The sequence below is a fragment of the Eptatretus burgeri genome, chromosome 9, assembly GCF_056783735.1.
Source record: "Eptatretus burgeri isolate ZD-2024b chromosome 9, Ebu_testis_v1, whole genome shotgun sequence".
Classification (NCBI taxonomy): domain Eukaryota; kingdom Metazoa; phylum Chordata; class Myxini; order Myxiniformes; family Myxinidae; genus Eptatretus; species Eptatretus burgeri.
The window spans coordinates 22,980,260-22,999,475 of NC_140969.1; the positions used below are offsets into that span (position 1 = coordinate 22,980,260).

At 45.8% G+C, this 19,216-nt stretch overlaps 1 protein-coding gene across 7 annotated transcripts in view; it reads left to right on the plus strand.

Moving 5' to 3' along the window:
• The window catches only part of LOC147019713 (kinesin light chain 1-like), a 66,002-nt gene that overhangs the window by 1,594 nt on the left and 45,192 nt on the right, over positions 1–19,216 (plus strand). For all 7 annotated transcript variants that reach the window (XM_085894365.1, XM_085894369.1, XM_085894368.1 and 4 more), the window contains exons 2-9: positions 2,721–2,967; positions 4,419–4,652; positions 11,122–11,194; positions 12,652–12,877; positions 15,207–15,294; positions 15,543–15,644; positions 15,830–16,003; positions 17,811–17,910. In XM_085894365.1, coding sequence (XP_085750491.1) covers positions 2,731–2,967; positions 4,419–4,652; positions 11,122–11,194; positions 12,652–12,877; positions 15,207–15,294; positions 15,543–15,644; positions 15,830–16,003; positions 17,811–17,910 — 1,234 coding nt within the window. In that variant the 5' untranslated portion in view covers positions 2,721–2,730. The remainder of the gene's footprint in view (positions 1–2,720; positions 2,968–4,418; positions 4,653–11,121; positions 11,195–12,651; positions 12,878–15,206; positions 15,295–15,542; positions 15,645–15,829; positions 16,004–17,810; positions 17,911–19,216) is intronic.

Here is a 19,216-nt window from a genome sequence, read left to right on the forward strand (position 1 = left end):
ATCCTCTCTACCCTCTCTATCCTCTCTACCCTCTCTATCCTCTCTACCCTCTCTATCCTCTCTATCCTCTCTACCCTCTCTATCCTCTCTACCCTCTCTACCCTCTCTATCCTCTCTACCCTCTCTACCCTCTCTATCCTCTCTACCCTCTCTATCCTCTCTACCCTCTCTACCCTCTCTACCCTCTCTACCCTCTCTATCCTCTCTACCCTCTCTATCCTCTCTACCCTCTCTATCCTCTCTACCCTCTCTATCCTCTCTACCCTCTCTATCCTCTCTACCCTCTCTATCCTCTCTACCCTCTCTATCCTCTCTACTCTCTCTATCCTCTCTACCCTCTCTACGCTCCCCCCCTTACGCTCGACAATTCCCCCTGCCCTGTCTACCCTCTCCCTGCGCTGCCTACCCTCTCCCTGCGCTGTCTCTCCCCCCATGCTAAGTCTACCCCCTCTGTTGTCTATCCCCCGATGATAAGGTTACCCCCTGCCCCCCCTTACGCTAAGGCTATTCTCCCAATGCATTGTCTACCCCCACACTGTGCTCAGGCTGTCCTCCCCTTGTGCTGTCTCTCCCCCTCCACCTCCTGTGCTGACTATCCTCCCCCATTGCTCGGCACGTCGCTATGACCCCTCCCCATCCTCTGGCGCATTGTTATGACCCTTCCTCTGCTGGTGACCCCACCCCCCCCCCGGCCTGTTGCTGTGTATCTGTCACCTTGGATTGCCGTGTTCATGAGGAATCGATGCATGCTCCATCCCTTTTACAAGTATTGGTCGTTGCACATTAAAGCTCCTCCGTTATCTGTCCCAAAGTGGAGGCAAGTTATCACCGGCACCCTGAACATACTATATATTCTTGCACCCTCGATCGAGTATTCTGCCTCACAGTGGTGACCTGTCCAGAAATTTTAATATATATATATATATATCCCTTCCCGAGATTCCCGGAGGGTCCTTCGGTTGAACCATTTTGTGTGCATGTTCCTTATGGGCAGATTGAGAATTGTTTTTCTGTCGAATCTCAATAAACCTCTCTCTGTCTCCGTCCCTCTCTCCATCTCCGTCCCTCTCTCCGTCTCCGTCCCTCTCTCCGTCTCCGTCCCTCTCTCCGTCTCCGTCCCTCTCTCCGTCTCCGTCTCCGTCTCCGTCTCCGTCTCCGTCTCCGTCTCCGTCTCCCTCTCTCCGTCTCCGTCTCCCTCTCTCTGTCTCCGTCTCCGTCTCCCTCTCTCCGTCTCCGTCCCTCTCTCCGTCTCCGTCCCTCTCTCCGTCTCCGTCCCTCTCTCCGTCTCCGTCCCTCTCTCCGTCTCCGTCCCTCTCTCCGTCTCCGTCCCTCTCTCCGTCTCCATCTCCCTCTCTGTCCCTCTCTCCGTTTCCGTCTCCATCTCCCTCTCTGTCCCTCTCTCCGTTTCCGTCTCCATCTCCCTCTCTGTCCCCCCCTCTCTCTCTCTGTCCCTCTCTCCCTCTATCTCCATCTCGTCTCCGTCTCCGTCTCCCTCTCTGTCCCTCTCGTCATCTCCGTCTCCCTCTCTCCGTCTCCGTCTCCCTCTCCCTCTCTCTGTCTCCGTCTCCCTCTCTCTCCCTCTCTCCCTCTCTCCGTCTCCGTCTCTCTCTCTGTTCCTCTCTCCGTCTCCATCTGTCCGTCTCCCTCTCCCTCTCTCTGTCTCCGTCTCCCTCTCTCTCCCTCTCTCCGTCTCCCTCTCTCCGTCTCTCTCTCTGTTCCTCTCTCCGTCTCCCTATCTCCCTCTCTCCCTCTCTCCGTCTCCGTCTCTCTCTCTGTTGCTCTTTCCGTCTCCGTCTCCCTCTCTCCGTCTCCGTCTCCCTCTCTCCGTCTCCGTCTCCCTCTCTCTCCCTCTCTCCGTCTCCCTCTCTCCGTCTCTCTCTCTGTTCCTCTCTCCCTCTCTCCGTCTCCGTCTCCCTCTCTCCGTCTCCGTCTCCCTCTCTCTCCCTCTCTCCGTCTCCCTCTCTCCGTCTCCCTCTCTCCGTCTCTCTCTCTGTTCCTCCGTCTCCGTCTCCATCTCTCCGTCTCCGTGAGGATTCATTCCATTTTTTATTTCATTTTTCTTGTTTCTCTTTCCAGCTCTTGTTACATGTGCATCCTTGTGCCCAGAGAGGGTTGAACAAATCGCCTTTAAAAAAAATCTTTTTCCTCCCTAAAGTGTCCACGTTTACTTGCGCACATTCTTTGTCTGTTTTTCCCCCGAGCATGTTCGCTTGGTTTTGTACTCATTTGTTACCTCCACCACCAAAGGTGGAAGGAGGTTATGTTTTCACCCCTGTCTGTCTGTTTGGGAGCAGGATATCTCAAAACGTTGTGGACTGATTTGGATGAAACTTGTTGGAGAGGTTGTGTGTGTGACCGCGACGAATTGTTTCGATTTCGTTGAAGATCCAAATCCAGATCGGGATATTATAATTATTTAATTTTTAATGTGATTCTTCACCATTGAGAGATGGGGCTAAACCGACATATAACAAGATATTTCAAAAAATTCTTGGCCCCGATATGTTCTGTTGGATCTCGCATTGCGTGACGTACGAATGCGCTCTACCGAGTGTCCTTCGAGTTGTTTGTTGATTTAATTGCTGTTCATTAATATATTTCACCAAATTCTTCAAATAACTTTTCAACCTGAATTCCTACATTTCCTTATCATTTAGGGTAGTCAACCCTTTTCTGGTTTTACTCCCCTAACGTTCACATTTGATGTTTTATTTCCCTAGTATCTCAGCCATGTCTTCAAAAGACCCGGTGATAGAGAAGATGAGCCAGGATGAGATTATGACCACAACGAGGCAGGTCGTGCAGGGCTTGGATGCACTCAAGAACGACTACCGCTCGGTCCTGCACAACCTCAATGACACCTTGCGAGTCATCGAACATCCAGAGGAGCAGCGTATTGTTGAAGAAAAGAGTTCCATTGTTGCACGCTCGCTTGAAATGATCGAGCTTGGACTGGGAGAAGCGCAGGTAAGGAACCTTTGGGATCTTCTTTCCAGCACACGGCTGGTCCCTCTGATTGGCAGCCCGCTGCCTGTGGGCAGTGCCATCTTCCGGGCCACCCCGCCTTGCGGGGCAGCCCCTCGTATCGGAGCCCCCTGCAGGTTCCACACCCAATCAGGACCGTCTGCAGCTTACTGCACCTTCCTGGCCAGCAGTTCTTTGCTCCACAGCCTAGATATTGTCCATTATAAGTGCCTTTGGTGTTTAATGCCACAAGTCCCCCATCTGGCCTTGCTGTACAGGAGGTTTTACATGATTCATCCTTTCCCTATTCTGCTCTGTAAAGGACAATCACTGTCCCTCATCGCACATGTTACAAATCCTTAATACAGTGGTAAATCGAACCGACTCGAACACACGGATCAAGCTGAAGTCTTGACTCGTTCTATCTATTGATCCCCGCCCATTTACACGTAACAATATGCATGTAAATTTGAAATCACCAAGACCTTTTACTTTGGAATGTTTGAACTGGAGTTTCAGGTTTGGGAGTGATCCTCATGTGCTGAAATTTCTCATTTGACTTTTAAATGCTTTTGGCTTGAGCTTGAGTACAACTGTTAGTCCTTTTTATGAAGGCAGAATACCTACAAGCTTGGGATCCTTTGCACACTCAAACCTTACGTGGCCATCCAACGGCAGTGTACAGTCCTGCATCCAACCATTGCACACCTCTTCCCAATCTCACTTTTTTTTCTCAATGGTCTCTCGATCATTCCTGTCGCACTATACGAGGGTTCACAGACACGAATGACGGCGTGAGAACACGATTTATACTTGTTGCGTGATCCTCTGTAAATATATGGCGTGTAAATCTCACTTTCAGAAACTTCAATGAAGTTGGGAAGTTGAGCTTGGGTCGGTGGCTTAACGTAGCAATCGTGATCAGAGGGCTGGACTATTTTCAAGGCAATTTGCTCGAACTGATCTTAAATTTTTAATTTTTAATTTATTTTCAAGATGAACTGATAAAATTAAACATCACACTTTGATATTTGTTTTATGCATATTATAGTTTTTATTTGGCGTAGAATGAGCAACGGGGAAAAAAGGATTGCATGAGCCCTTGCAGAATAGCTCTGACGTTGTGGACTAGTCTTCGATGTGCTGGTCTGCGTTCATCTCCTGACCTGACGATTGACTGTCAGTCTGGGGCTTTGCAGACAGGGAATTATATCCTCGAGTGTGCATTATTTGGAGGGACCATAAAGCCATCTACACAACCTCAACTTCCCAACTTCATTGCAGCTTCGGATAGCTGAATGATATGTTATTTAATATATATATATATATATTTATATATTTTTTAACTTTCGCAATAGATGAAATATTTATTTATTTTGTGATAGGGCTACTGAATTTTTTTTTTTTTTTAATTTAAGCTCAGCCATGATTCATGAGAAAATCGTGGCTTGCAGGTGATGCTGGCACTTACTAACCACCTGAATGCAGTGGAATCGGAGAAGCAGAAGCAGCGGGCACAGGTTCGACGGCTCGGCCAAGAAAACAGTTGGCTGCGGGAGGAGCTGGCTGGGACGCAGCAGAAACTGCAGCGTAGTGAACAGCAAGTCGCGCAGCTGGAGGAGGAGAAGAAGCAGTTGGAGTTCATGAACCACCTGATGAAACTGAATGACAATCAACCTTCTTCCACAGTGAGTGTTGTTGGCTGGTATGTTGCTGGTGACTTGATGGAAGAGTCTTGAAGTGGATTTTTTTAATTTTTTTTTTTTGTATACCTTGTCGAGGCTCGTGTGAGAGCTAACACACAACACACATCAAGGGGGCATGCGACAAGAGGGGTGGGAGTGGGGGGGGCAAAACAGTGGGGAACAGAGACATTAGGAGATCTGTGGAAGGGAGAGGGAAGGGACGGGGAACATGAGGAATAGAAGATGGACGTTACAGGGACTTTCAGGAAGGAGAGCAGGGAATTTGAAGGAAGTGGGCTTGGGTGGATTATTGGGGGTAGAAAAGATCGAGGATTTGGATGGGGGATGATAAGAGGTGGTGGTGAACAGCTGTTTTGAAAGCCTGGAGAGAAGAATGGGAAAGAATAGAGTGAGGAAGTTTATTCCAAAGGCGGGGAAAAAAAGAGGAATGAAAGAGTGAAGGTGAGCAGTGATTCGTGATTTTGGTAGTTTTACCAGAAGGGGGTTGTTGACTGACCTTGAGCGCCCTGAGGAAATGTGGTGGGGACAAATCACACAGAGAGCAGAAGGGGGCAAGGCTGGAGAGGAGACGGTGGAAGACAGAAAGACCACCGACCAATCTGCGGTGATTGAGTGAGAGGCCCAAAGACTCAGCCTCATTGCGGGAGATGCCGATGATCCAAAATGCCTTGGTTTCTACAGCGTGAAGCCAATAAACGTGGGAGGCAGGAGCACCAGCCCAGAGGGGAGAGCAGTACTTCATCAGGCTACAGACAAAAGCTTTGTAAGTGGACAGGAGCTCAGGTGGGCCGAGGAAGGACTTTGCATGATGGAGGATTCCCAGTCGGCGACTGGCTTTGGAGGCGAGGTTTGAAATGTGGCTTTCCCAGGAAAGGTCATGGCAGATAGTGAGACCCAGAAGCTTGAAAGAAAGGACTTCTTCCAGAGGATTGTTGAGAAAGTGGATGGGGGGGGTTTTGTAAACGGTCCTTTCGAAGAGACATTTTGAGAGTGTGAGATTTGTCTGGATTGAAAGACATGTTCCACGTGTTGGACCAGTTTGTGATTTTATCCAGATCTGCAGTGAGCGAAGAAGCTGCTGCTTGCCGGTCTGAGGGATGACCGATGGTACGGCAGAGGGTAGAGTCATCAGCAAAGAGATATAGAGGACTTTCCAGAGTCGGAGAGATCATTGATGAAAACCAGAAAGAGAACAGGGCCCAGAACACTGCCTTGAGGAACTCCAGCCTGGACAGGAAGAGGGGATGAAAGAACTCCATTTAGGGCCACACGTTGACTGCGACAGGAGAGGAATTCTGAGAGCCATGAGTGGAGATAGCCTTGGATACCATGGGAAGAGAGTTTGGTGAGTAGGGCAGGGTGCCAGACTGTGTCAAAAGCACGTGATATGTCCAGGGATACGGCTCGGATTTCCTGTCTGGCATTGAGGACCTCCATCCATTGATGGGAGAGCAGAAGCAGCATATCCAGGGTAGAGTGACCTGGTCTGAAACCAAATTGATGATCGGAAATCAAGCCATTGGAGAAGAGGAAGGATTTCATGTCTGAAGCGATGATGGATTCCATCACCTTGCTGATGATTGGGAGAAGGCTGATTGGTCTGTAGTTGCAGAGATCTGTTTTTGCACCTTTTTTATGCAGGGCAGTGATGTTAGCAGATTTCCAAGCAGATGGCAGATGGCCTTGAGCAAATGAGAGGGTGAATAGAACAGAGAGAGGTTGAGCAATAGCAGAAGAGCAGGCTTTGAGGACACGTGGGCTGATGCCGTCTGGACCGGTTGCAGAATCTGACTCGAGGTTTGAAAGCAAGCTCTCCACCTTGTCAGGAGAAAAGGATGCAGAGTCCAGGGACAGTTGGGTGCGACTGGGTAAGGTGGGTAGAGAAAGTGATGGGTTTTGGACACAAGATTTAGCTGCAAACACCGAGTTTAGACATTCAGCTTTTTCCCGTGTGGAATCAGCAGTGCGGCCATTTGAGGTAAGGGAGGGGATGGAGGGGGAACATACACCAGAAACAGATTTGATTAAACGCCACCAGGATTTTGAGGAGGGAGAGAGGTTTGAGAGTTCAGACTTGAGATGAGAAAGATGTTGTTTTCTGGCCCTCTTGAGGGTAGATACACACTTGTTCCGAGCTTTATGGAAGGAACTGAGATTGCCCTCAGTTGGGTTTGCTTTCCATGAAGGCAAAGGCAAGTTGTTTCAGGACAACTGCCTCGCCACAAGCTTCAGTAAACCAAGGGCGGGAGGAAGGGTAAGACAACTGAAGACGAGAGGGAATAAATCCGTGCATGAGGGAGAGCAAGATTCTTTGAAAGAATTCCGAGGATGAGTTGATGTAGCGATAGGAGACCAGTCTGTAAGTTTGATGGCTGCTCGGAGACCCTGCCAGTCGGCTTGAGTGAAATGCCAGACTCGACGGCGGTGAGGTGGTTCTCTGATAACAGCCAGAGAGATGTCCACTTTGACAAGGACGTGGTCAGAAGAACCAATTGGAGCGAAGGAAGAGCAGCAGATATTGTCAGGAAAATTTGTCAAAATCAGATCCAGAAGAGATGGAGTACCATTGGTTGAGATCCGGGTCGGGAAGTTGACCGATTGAGTCGGTCCCAATGAGTCGCAGAAAGCTTTTGCTGAGGTGCCATGGCAGGTGAGAGAGGTACCCACACCTAGCCAACTGGCATGATGATAATTGAAGTCGCCACATAAGAGGAAGAGAGAGTTTGGATGAGAAGATAGAAGTTGGTCCATGTTTTCAGATAGTGAGGTGTAGATGGAGTCATCACTGTTTGGTGGACGGTACAGTACACATATAAACATGAGGTGGGAGTGGAGGGGAAACCGTAGCCAGAGGTATTCCTGGGGGTGTGGGGGAGTGAGGGCAGTGCATGGAGAGTGAGGAATAGAGTCTTTGATGAAGAGAGCAACTCCTCCACCAGGACGAGGCTCAGGTCTGTCAAACCGGAGGCGGGAGTAACCGGGGAGAGATTCTTGGGAGTCAGAGACGTCTTGGGAGAGGAAAGTTTCTGTTAGGCAGATTATGTCTGGTTTGTCAGTGGCAACCTGGATGGAAAGATCTGAAAGGTTTGAGCGAAGGCCCCAGATATTTGATGTCCACACTTTTAATGAAGAGGTAGAGGAGGAGGCTTTGGGTGCAGGGGTTGGGGGGAGGGGGAGGGTAGGACAAGGGATGAGGAGGGGAGGTCAGGAGGGTTGTTGAAAGAGTGTGGGGGATTGTAGAATAGCTAGGGGAGGGGCCGGATGAGGAGGAGAAAAGGCTCTGTGGTGCTGGGGGAGAGGGGGACAAGAGAGGGGGAAGAAGGCAGTCGAGGATTTGAGGAGGTGGAGTGAAGAGATGGAGGTGAGAGGGCAGTGGAGGAGGCAGCTTTGTGGATGGGAGGGGGGGCAACTTTGAGAAGGATGAGTGAGGAGGATGAAAGGTGGGACAAAGCCCTGGAATTGGAAAGCCCTGCGTTTTTTTTGCCACCTATGAACTGTTGTGACTGCTTTAAAAAGAACGCCTACCTCGGTGTAACGCGTACCAGTCGGGCTGAACAGTTTACGTTTTGTATCCCACTGATAGGCTGGATCTGCATATGTAACTAAACCAAAATCTAATCGGCTTGCTCTTGTCACCTACCCAACTCATCCACCAAATTCCGTTCGAATCCGTCCATAAGGTTTTCAGATATCCTGCTGACTGACGGATACACAAACAGCGTTGTATACATAAGCTCCGTCCAAGTCCGGTGGTGGAGGTAAAATGCGACATTGTCGAAAGTTTAAAAATGAATTAGTAACCCAGAGAGGCTGTGCTGAGCTTCGTGGGTCATGAACTTATTCCGCAGTCATGGTTGCATATTTACAAAGTATCTGCTCATTATGTAGTCCTATTATTACTGCAATTATATTCCTGTGTCGAAGCTGTAATTATTCTGTGATTAGGCAGGGAGGATCAGGTTCTGTGCCTTGAAATACGCCATGATGCCTTTTGGTGACGAGGTGATTATGAACACAGAACGGTAATTAAAGTTGAATTGTATTACTCCCTATAATATTAGAAATGTCAACATCTGTGCCTAATATTAGCTTTCCTTTTCAGTGAACTTCTTGGGATGCTAAATGTTGAACCACCTTTTTCATCTTATTTGTTTTGGGAGCCGAATTAAAAGAAACTTTGACATATTTATTAATTTTTTTTTGACTTAACTGCTGAAAGACAGTTGAGATGACTATGGCCTGACTGTAATTTGTGGACAATGTACCGGTTGTCATGGAGGAGTTAAGTGTGATGAGGCCACGAAGAACCTGACAATGTGCACGGTCCAATGGAGAATACAGCACTGTTGAAATGACGTAATCTCCCCAAGATTGCTCTGCGCGCATGCACAGAAGACCCCGAGTAATGACGTCAATCGGGGCGTCCTGGGCATGTTTCATGCACGCCTGATAAGGATTGTATAATGGAATGACTTAAAAAAAAATTACTTTTAAACGAGTCAAAAAATACCTGGAAACATATAATCCGCGATAAAAGGGGGTGCCCTGCACAATGAAACGGTTGGAGGACTTCATCAATTCGTCCAGAAAGTTGACATGTTGTAGTCCGTCTTGCAAGAACTCCCGATATGGGCCCGTGAACGGCCGAAGGTTTTGGATGGGCGCATTCTCACCAAACCCTCATGCTTCTTAACACCAAATCCTCCTTGTGTGCAGCACGAGGCTGCGGGTAGCATCATTGGCTGGGGTACGGCTGTGTCGCTGATGCAATGCCACTGTTACCAGTATACTGGCACTCATTTTGCCGACCTCGGAAGGATGAAAGTCTGAGTCGACCCCAGCCAGTGTTATTTTAACAGCGCGACATTGGCTCAAACTCAGGACTCTAAGATCGTAAGCCAGCAACCTTAACCATGAAGTCAACACCAGGCTTTCTTCTTAACACCGACGGGAAGGTCATATCTTGGGCTTGTCGATGCACAGAATAAGTTTAAAATGATATTTACTATTAATCCTGATTGCGATGAGGGTGAGTGCGGTGCAGGAGTTGTTTGATCTATTTTGTTTGGTTTTGGGGCCACAAGAGAAATTAGAATGGCATTAGGTGGAGCGCATACCTCTGTTGGGCTGAACAGTTTATGTTTTGTATCCCACTGATAGGCCGGATCTGCTTACAGACCTGAATCAACATGTAATCGGCTTGTTTAAGTAACCTCCCCAACTCATCCACCCAGTTTTGTCATAACTCATCCACAACTTTAAGAAATATCATGCTATATATCGTTTTGACCTCATCTCTCAATGGTTAAGAACCGCTGAATTTTTTTTTTTTTTTAAACTCCAGTATCCAGATCCATATTCAGATCTCAACCATTTAGTCTGATCCATTCGTTGTTCTCAAACACCCAACATTTTCACCAAGTTTCGTCCGAATCCGTCCATAACTTTTTTGAGATATCGTGTTCTCTTATTGGTTTTCGCCCCATCACTCAATGGCGAAGAATGACTTAAAAAAAAATGATCGGATCCAGATGCGGATCTTCGCCAAAATCGAATCATTTCGGCTGTGTCACATGTCCAATCTGTCCACAACCTTTTGAGACATCCTGTTCGAAGACAAACGAATAAACAGTTAGACGGGTTAAAAACACAACCTCCATCCACCTTAGGTTACGGAGGAAATTATCCTCAATTTTTTTTTTTTCATCTTTTTAGTGATTGTGTGTGCTGTTGTTTTTTAATTTTTTAATTTTTATTTTTTTTAACCACTGCTCCCACTCATTCATTGTATGACCAGGAAATGAGAGGAACCCGACTCGTGTCATCCACGGATATTTCTCGTATATCTGATATTCTCGTTCACCCGATTTGCATTCAGGAAGAGAACAATTATGGTTAACCACCTCGAAAAAGCCACTCTTTTGTCTAAATGTTGAAAAGTTTGTTTAACCGAGCGATTGAAAACCCACACACATCACATGTGCCAAAGGCCTCGTTTAACGTTCATACGCCATTTTGAAAGTCCCGTATTAGTTATATTGTTTTGAGTGTAATGGATGATAAAAGTCTGGTTTGTTCAGATTTTCTTGTCCTTTTTCAATGCATATTTGTTTCCATGCCTGGTGTTGGCTTAATGGTTAGGGTGGTGGGCTTTGGATCCTTGGGTCCTGAGTTCAAATCCCGCTCAGCTGTTGAATTAATACCAGGTGGGGTTAACTCGACCCGTCATCCTTCCGAGGTTGGCATAATGAGCGCCAGCTTGCTGGTATCCTGTGTCGGAGTGGCGACCCGTCCAGGATTGTGCCCAACAGCCGAAGAGACTGCTTAAGCAGCACCAACGCTCTGCGCAGAGTCTGCTCCCAATGGATGGATGGATAGATTTGTTTCCCTCCGTCTTACTGTCTCTCTTTTTATTCGTTACTCTGCACATTTTTTTTTCTTTTCTTTCCAGGCGGAGAAAGAGACCGAGGAAGTGAAGGAGCCGTTGGATGATCTCTTTCCCAGTGAGGAAGGTGGACCAGATGGTAAAGATGTCACTCAGTTTTTCTTTGCTGAGCTTGTGCTGGGGAGATTATTGTGGCTAAGTAATAGTGTTTTTAGCTATTTTAGGTTAACAACAAAGAGACACTGGAGTTTTCCTCGAAATCAAAAATCTTTGCAAACGCAATAAACGAGTGAAGAAAATCAAGTTTTGTTTTGCGTGGTCACGAGAAGGGAAAAGTCTGTTTTTACCGAGATTCTTGGCTGGACCTCTTTCTGGGATTACTCGAGATGACGGGAGTCGTTACGTTTTATGCAAGTCCCTTTTTTTTCTGAGTCCTCCTTTCATGTGTCACGTCCCTCCTTTGGGTTTGTGTTTTATGTGTGTGTGTGTTTTTTTTAAAGCTGGTGTCCTGTATGCTAACATTAGCTGATGAATGTTAAAGACCCCACTGTGTCTTTCGACGAAGAGTAGATGAGTTATCGCTGGCACCCTGGACGTGGGGTGCGACATCAGCTGCATACCAGAGCAATGATACAAACCATCAGATAATGCTGCATACAAGAGGAGAAGGAGAAGAAGAATAAGAAAGAGGACTGTCCATGTATTGCAATAAGCAGCATTTCAGAGTTGTGTGTATTTGAGGTTTGGTTCCTCTTGTGTTGTCAAATTATTGCAATTATAAAATATTATTGCACTAAAACTTTTTTGAATACAGTACACGGTCGAGGCTTGTGGAAGAGCTCGAGCAGAATGGAATGGATCAAAATGGAAAGGTGGAAACGCCAACATCAGAATAGACACGAGATCGAGGAGAAGGAGAGGACAACATGGGGGTAAACAAGCTGCACACGAGCTGAATGAAACACGGCAAATAGAGGAAGGGGAAGGCGGGCATGAACCGGAAAAGGAACAAACCAACCGGCAACTAACAAAGAAAGGAGTTGAGGGATTGGGGGGAGGGGAAATCACAATAACCTGGGAAAAAGGGAGTGCTTGAGTTAATTTTGGGTAGAAGATATACTGAGTATGGATAATGGTGAACAGCTGTCTTGAATCCCTGGAGGGTTTGATGGGACTGAATAGACCGGGGAAGTTGTATTGGTTCCACAGGTGAGAGAAAAGAAGAACAAATGAGTGGAGGTGAGCAGTGAGCCTGGATATTGCGACAATAACAAGAAGTGTTACTGGCACACCGTGTGTGCCGAGAGAGAGAGAGAGAGAGAGAGATAGAGATAGAGATAGAGATAGAGATAGAGATAGAGATAGAGATAGAGATAGAGATGGAGATAGAGATAGATATAGATATAGATATGAAATGAAGACCCCAAAAGGAGGTGGTAGAATACAGTGAGTTTTACGAAGAAAAAGAAATGTTTCATTTAGTTGTGTAAGACATTTGATTTATGATGCAGGCTCTTATTTACATGTCTCGCACGTTGTACGATATATCTATGGTGTGCAACATTGTTAACCCCGCATCATTGACATGCTTTTTAGGCTCTGTTCCTGGGGAAGGAAGCATGGTTCCTTTCCAACACGGCGGTTATGAGGTTCCAGCCAGACTGAAGACCCTGCACAATTTGGTCATTCAGTATGCCTCACAAGGCCGTTACGAAGTCGCGGTGCCTCTCTGCAAGCAGGCCCTGGAAGACTTGGAGAAGAATTCAGGTCGAGATCACCCTGACGTTGCTACGATGCTCAACATCCTTGCCTTGGTGTATAGGTGAGGACCGAAGGGACTGGTGTTTTTTTTTTTATGAACTCCGTGTTCGCATTGTCTTGAGTTTGTTTACGTGTTAGTGAATTTAAGTGTGGTTACTGGTGACCTCTCTGGTTGCTACGCATTACTTACAAACATGAGACTTCTGAGTTCAAGTTTAGTTCTTTCTTTGATTACCGAGCCTTGCTGTTTTCTTGGTATTGCCAGGAAAAGAATCGTGTTTTTCATTTTTTTTGTTTTGGGAATCCTTGTTATGGAGCATCTATTTATTGTGTGTGCAATAACGGTAAAATTTTGAATCCCTTCCCTTCCCTGGACAAATTTTAAATTGGAACTTTGTCCCAAAAATGTAATGCTACACAACCAGTGGTATCCTCTGCAGTCGATATACTTGTACGAATGCAAGTTGCCCGATTGTGTCTGAACAGGGTAAACATTGTAACCACAGCATGGATGATGCTGGATGATGCCTCATTTAAGAGCTCTTGGGTCCGGACATTGCATGGGGGAGGGATGGAAGTTAGGTGTATTTTCGCCGCACACACGGGCAGTGTATAGGCTCAAAGTCGCTGGTTCATACACCTACCGGGGAGAAAACGCAATATACCCACAAACTCTTCAGTCGATTCAGTCGAACGTGTAAATACGTTTTTGTCGATTAACTTCACCGAGAGACTTCAGCAGTCTTAACAGTCGGTAACTCTTATGCCGTCAAAGGTCATTTGTAGCAAGTTCCGTAAAATATTCCACACTCCATTGGGAACAAATTCCCTTGCAAATTGAACCTGGGACTCCTTACTAATGCTTCCACTTTTTCTTTCCATGCACATGTGAGCAGTGCTGGATTAAGGCTTTGGGAGAGGCCTGGGGGCATTTTCGACAGGGTGGTTGTTGTGTATTCTTTTCGTAATAAATCATTATATATGATTATACAATGTTCTTCCGTATCAAGTCATAAATTGAAATATAATCACAGGTGAGTGTTAAAAAAAATGTGTATATATATATATATATATATATATATATATATATATATATACATATCATTAGCAGAGGTACCTGGCGTTGCCAGGCAACGTCGGGTCCCTCCTCCCACCCCACCCCTTGAGGGACGAATTCAGCGACACGAAATATAGACGTTTGTCCTCATGACCATGTCACGAGTCTGGGGCGTGTTCAGTGACCAAGTTTCTTGTAGTGTGTTTGCCAGGTGGCTTAAGCGCTCAAGCAAGCACTACATGAGAAACTGTTGATAAAGAACGGCTGGCTTGGCAAGCGCGAGCTAGCTGCTTGGTAACATCACTACTGGACATCTCAACAGCGTACATCACATACAAAACACCGACAAAAGAACAATAAAAGAAAATTAAACGCTTCAAATATTAATCATGAGTGTTTTCATTGTAATGAAAACGTATCGTGTTCAGACCCACACATCCACCCACACACACAAACTCAGCTTTATATATTATATATTAGATTTAGTAAAGTATAGCAAATATTAATGAGTCAGGTCTGAAAGAATGTAACTATGGTTCATTTGAAATCGTAATTGGTTTTTCCACGGCAACTGGGGGGGGGGGAGGGGCGGCGGATGTGCCCCCCTGTTTCCCCCACCTTAATCTGGCTCTGCATGTGTGGCTATTTTGTGGACTTGGGGTCAGAGATGGGAAAGGGGGGTTGAGGCTTTGTGGGTGTGGGTGGGGGTGGATCTGAAGACTTGAGATGGGAAAGGGGTTTGAAGACTTGGGGCTGGGAAGGTGGGGGTGGTTCAAGGCTTGGAGAAGAAAGGGATTGAGGAGAGAGAACTGTAGTGAGTGGGGAGTGGGGGGGGGCAGAAAGGGGACAGAGAGCTGGGAGAGGGGGGTTTTAAGACTTGGGGGTTGTAATGGGGTGGGAGGATTGAGGACTTGAAGTCACATTTTCTATAATGCGGAATTACCACGGGTCCCTGCTATGACGCTGTCAAAGGACGGGACATTCCTTTCAAACTTCTGAAATATTCCACACCGTCTTGGGAGTTAATTATCTTACAACAGCCTGGTGGAACCGGGTTACCTGCTCGTCGTTTAATAAGAGCTGTTTACCCACTTGCTTTTGTATGCAGTACACACTGTATAAGATTTATCTCGTGCCAAAGTCCCCGAAGTTGAAGCAAAACCTGGAATATGTCTATGTAATCTCAGGGAGCACCTGCCCGGCATTGTGGCAAATGATTGCAACAGCAAATTGTTTCGTGTAAATTTATGAAGAACACACCGAAAATAGTTCTGCGATCGTAATGTTTATAATGTTTGCAATCGGTGAACATTGACCCTCATGATGTTAACAGAGATCAGAACAAGTTCAAGGAGGCAGGAAATCTGCTGAACAACGCTCTAACTATCCGTGAGAAGACGCTCGGAGTTGATCACCCTGCGGTAAGTGTGACGGCACCTTATGGTAAGCATGTTTATAAATTGGAATGCAAAACGATAAGGTGACAAATCGAACAGCAACTTCAGGATGTCATCAGAGATGTGCGTGCTGAACATTGGATTTGCCGAGGCAGGAGATAAGTTCCATGAAAATAAAAGCCCCACCTGATGTTGTTGCAGATGAGATGTGCAATAGTCTTTGCGAGAAATTTAACGACGTGATATCATGGACAATTTCCTTTTCTTGCAAGGTGGCGGCAACATTAAACAACCTAGCAGTCTTGTATGGAAAACGTGGCAAGTACAAGGAAGCAGAACCACTGTGCAAACGTGCCCTTGAGATCCGCCAAAAGGTAAACACGATGTGTTCCCTGGTTTGTGATGCTCTGTGGGTATACTCACAGAGGGGGTTAAATCTGCTCGAGGGTGCAGCAGGTGGTTTTTTTTTTTGTCGTCGTGTGACCCATCTCTGGCCTGAATACACGTTCTTGCATCAAACTCCCTTTCCCCACCATTAATCCTCATTGTTGCTTTTCAGATATTGGGGAAGGATCACCCAGACGTGGCGAAGCAGCTTAACAACTTGGCGCTGCTCTGCCAGAACCAAGGGAAGTATGATGAGGTGGAGCATTACTACCGGCGTGCACTCGAGATCTACACGGATCGCCTTGGACAAGATGATCCCAACGTGGCCAAGACAAAAAACAACCTGGTACTGCAGCTCCACTCCAGATGGATTATTGATAATGCATTTAAGCTGCAACTTGAGACGACAAATTATGCTTGGCAAATGGGTTTCGATCCCATCTCTCGATAATACGGTTTCTATACGGTTTTGGATAGCTGACCACATGACTGACCTCATGTTAAAAGTTTAACTCTGAAACCTTGCCAGTTATTTCAAACGGAGAGGTTAAAGGAGGTCATGTTGAGATAAAGTGCCATTTTTAGCCCTATTGGAAACTTCTCGGTGCAGTATTATCCCTATGAAATGGATTTGAGGCTCAGTAATTTGGACGTTCCTGGACATTCTTGTGTAGTACTGGCAAACCGATTTTGAAGGCTTTGAGTGGTACATATTTGATTCAGTAAAATTGAGTGATACTTTTGTCAAAAATATTGTAATGCACTCTCAGTTTATATAACTTTGAGCTGAAATATCTCTAACAGGATCTGAGATAAACCTTCCCAAATCGGTATCCATTAGTGTGCAGACAAAACTATTCGAGAAGAAAATTTGGTGTCCGCAGTAGGAGAGGCGACAGCAGTGGCGTGGAGGGGGGGGGGGGCGGCACCAATGAAAATGTTTCCGGAGTTTATTGTGGTCAGATTGTTATCCCGGCAGAGCAAGATTGCATCTTTGGTGGGAAGCCTGTGTCGTGTGCTCTGATGAAATATGCCCACATAACACGACTTTATCTACCATTAGACATCAAACCAGTATTAATACGGAATCTCGTGATCATGTTTTATTTTATTCACAAACAAATTCCATTTTCCATCAGACTCGTCACACGTTGCGATGCCGCATGAAACGATCATTTCACATGCAGTAACACCGCGACACAAACTCGTTATGATACTATGTGTACGATATTATATCAATTCATAGTATTTAGGATGCAAGTACACAAAATGAATGCAACCAAATGCCGACATTTCAGATTAATCGTCGACGTCGTCATCCCCGTCGTGGTCAAAATTCGCACCCCACAAGTCGCTGTTCCTGTTCAGAGCGATATAATTTTTACAATTCTTACACCCACAAAAATCGTTGCGAGCCAATCCCGAGCCAAGCGCACAGCATTCCTTCACCCTGAGTTGTCACACAGTTACAATTAACATTCTCTTTGACGACACACTCTGGGGGCTGGGTCCATTGTCATCCATGCGGTAGTTCATTGCTTGATACTGTCCATCCATGTCCACGGGGAGACGGGGAATTTATCATATCTGGGCACAACACTTAGAAGCGAAGCAAACGATATCTTGGCAGAGTGATGTCAATGTGACATCGGCGTCGTCATCTATGTCGACACAGTTTGTCATCAGAAGATAATCTGACGGTCCAACACTCCAGAGAAGGATGTTATACAGTTCAATGGGGATGGTATCTTCAGCAGAAGCGAGCGTGAAGTCTGTGGCCATGGACAGTCGAGAGCAGGTGTTCTTCGCAGGGCATTCTTTGAATCGATGATTGGGATGTCACTGTGCATTATTTATTTATTTTTTTTAAGCCATTTTCAGATGGCTACCAGCGAATGATACCAAGTGCAATTCACTGCACAGCTGCATTTACCTGAAGTCTGTGAGGGTAGCTCGTTCTCTTTCAGCGCATTTCAAGAATAAAGTGATGAGCTTGGTCATCAGGATTGCTTCATGACTCTTGATTAGTTCTTCCTCTGTGACCACACTGCGAAATGAAGTGTACATAGACTGTGGCATAGTTGGCAATTAAAGTATAATAAATATCAGACGAGATAATGTTCCCCCCCCCTTACCCCTTTAATGTTCCACAGGCATCTTGTTATTTGAAACAAGGGAAATTCAATGAGGCTGAGGCCTTGTACAAGGATATCCTGACACGAGCACATGAAAAACAGTTTGGATCATTTGATGGCAAGTACCATAATTTGTTTGAAATCGAATTTCTTAAACCACTGAAACGTAATGAAAACATTTTTTTTTTCTGGTTCCTCTTATTGTTTGCACTTTTTCTATGTCTATGTACAAAGATGGACCGATTCGATTTTGGGTTTAACAGGTCAAAGGTCAATATGCCCTTTGAACAAATTGAGATGGAATGTAATTGTAGGTATGCATTTCGGTAAGAACCCAGGTGGAAAGTGTCTAAACAGAACTTAAATTTGCCATAAAGCCTGTCATCAAGTATCATTTTCATATAATTTCCTTAAAAATTGTTAATCATGTTAAAAACAAACAAACAAAAAAAACCCATTTCATTAGCTTCCCAAGTTGACTCTTCAGAGATGTCATCGTTGGTCTTAGTAGCTGAAGACTGCCGTTCACATGTGATGGGTAACAACCTGGGAATGGGACATCGATTGTAGTGCAGAAACTGCTGCCCAGACGACACTCGCACTCTGACATGGCCAACAGTGTAATCCGGTGTTAATGGATATCCAAGACCAGACCGCTTGCTACCCGCAGTTTAGGCAGGAATTTGGAATTTGTTGCGAGTGCCAACTATAACTCGCCTACTTGTTATAATGAAGGACACAAAGGGATTTTAATGTCCACCAGCTAATGTTAGCAGTCGGGACACCCAGTTGAATGTCAATCCGAGGGAAGGTGCACACGCTGATGCCTCGTCTTGCATGCAAAATGCAAGGGTGACAGTTTACAGTAGGGTCTGGATTCAAAACCAGGATAGACGGCTCAAAAGCAAGTCCCTTCATCAAAATGCTAGTTTGCACTCCATGCTCCCTTTACAAAAGATTTGCATCTCTTGCTCCCTTTATGAAGGACTCGTTAGTAATAAAACTTTTTTTTTTTTAAAGTCTCAATTATTAATACATGCAAGCTTCAAACTTGACCAGGACTAATTAGTAATATGCATAAATTACTCTGCCTTCTCGTGTTAAAGGGTCGTCTCCCCGACCCTCAGGGGGTAAAGGTCCAATTTTAATTGTGCCCATGACCAGCTCGCACGCACCCTGAGCATGCACGCAAAATTTGGTGGAGGTCGACCAAACCTTTATCAACGCTATAAATTCCATGACTGTGTATAAAAATATACAATTGGTGCATATTGGTGCGAAATCAACTCGTCCAAGAGATACGGCACTTTTAATCATGCGTCTGAGGCCAAAAGGTTTGAGGTTGATTTCTGAATCAGAATTTTGTTGCCGGTTATGAAAACTGATTTCTTGATTTGCCGCAGCTGCTGATTAAAAAAAAGCCA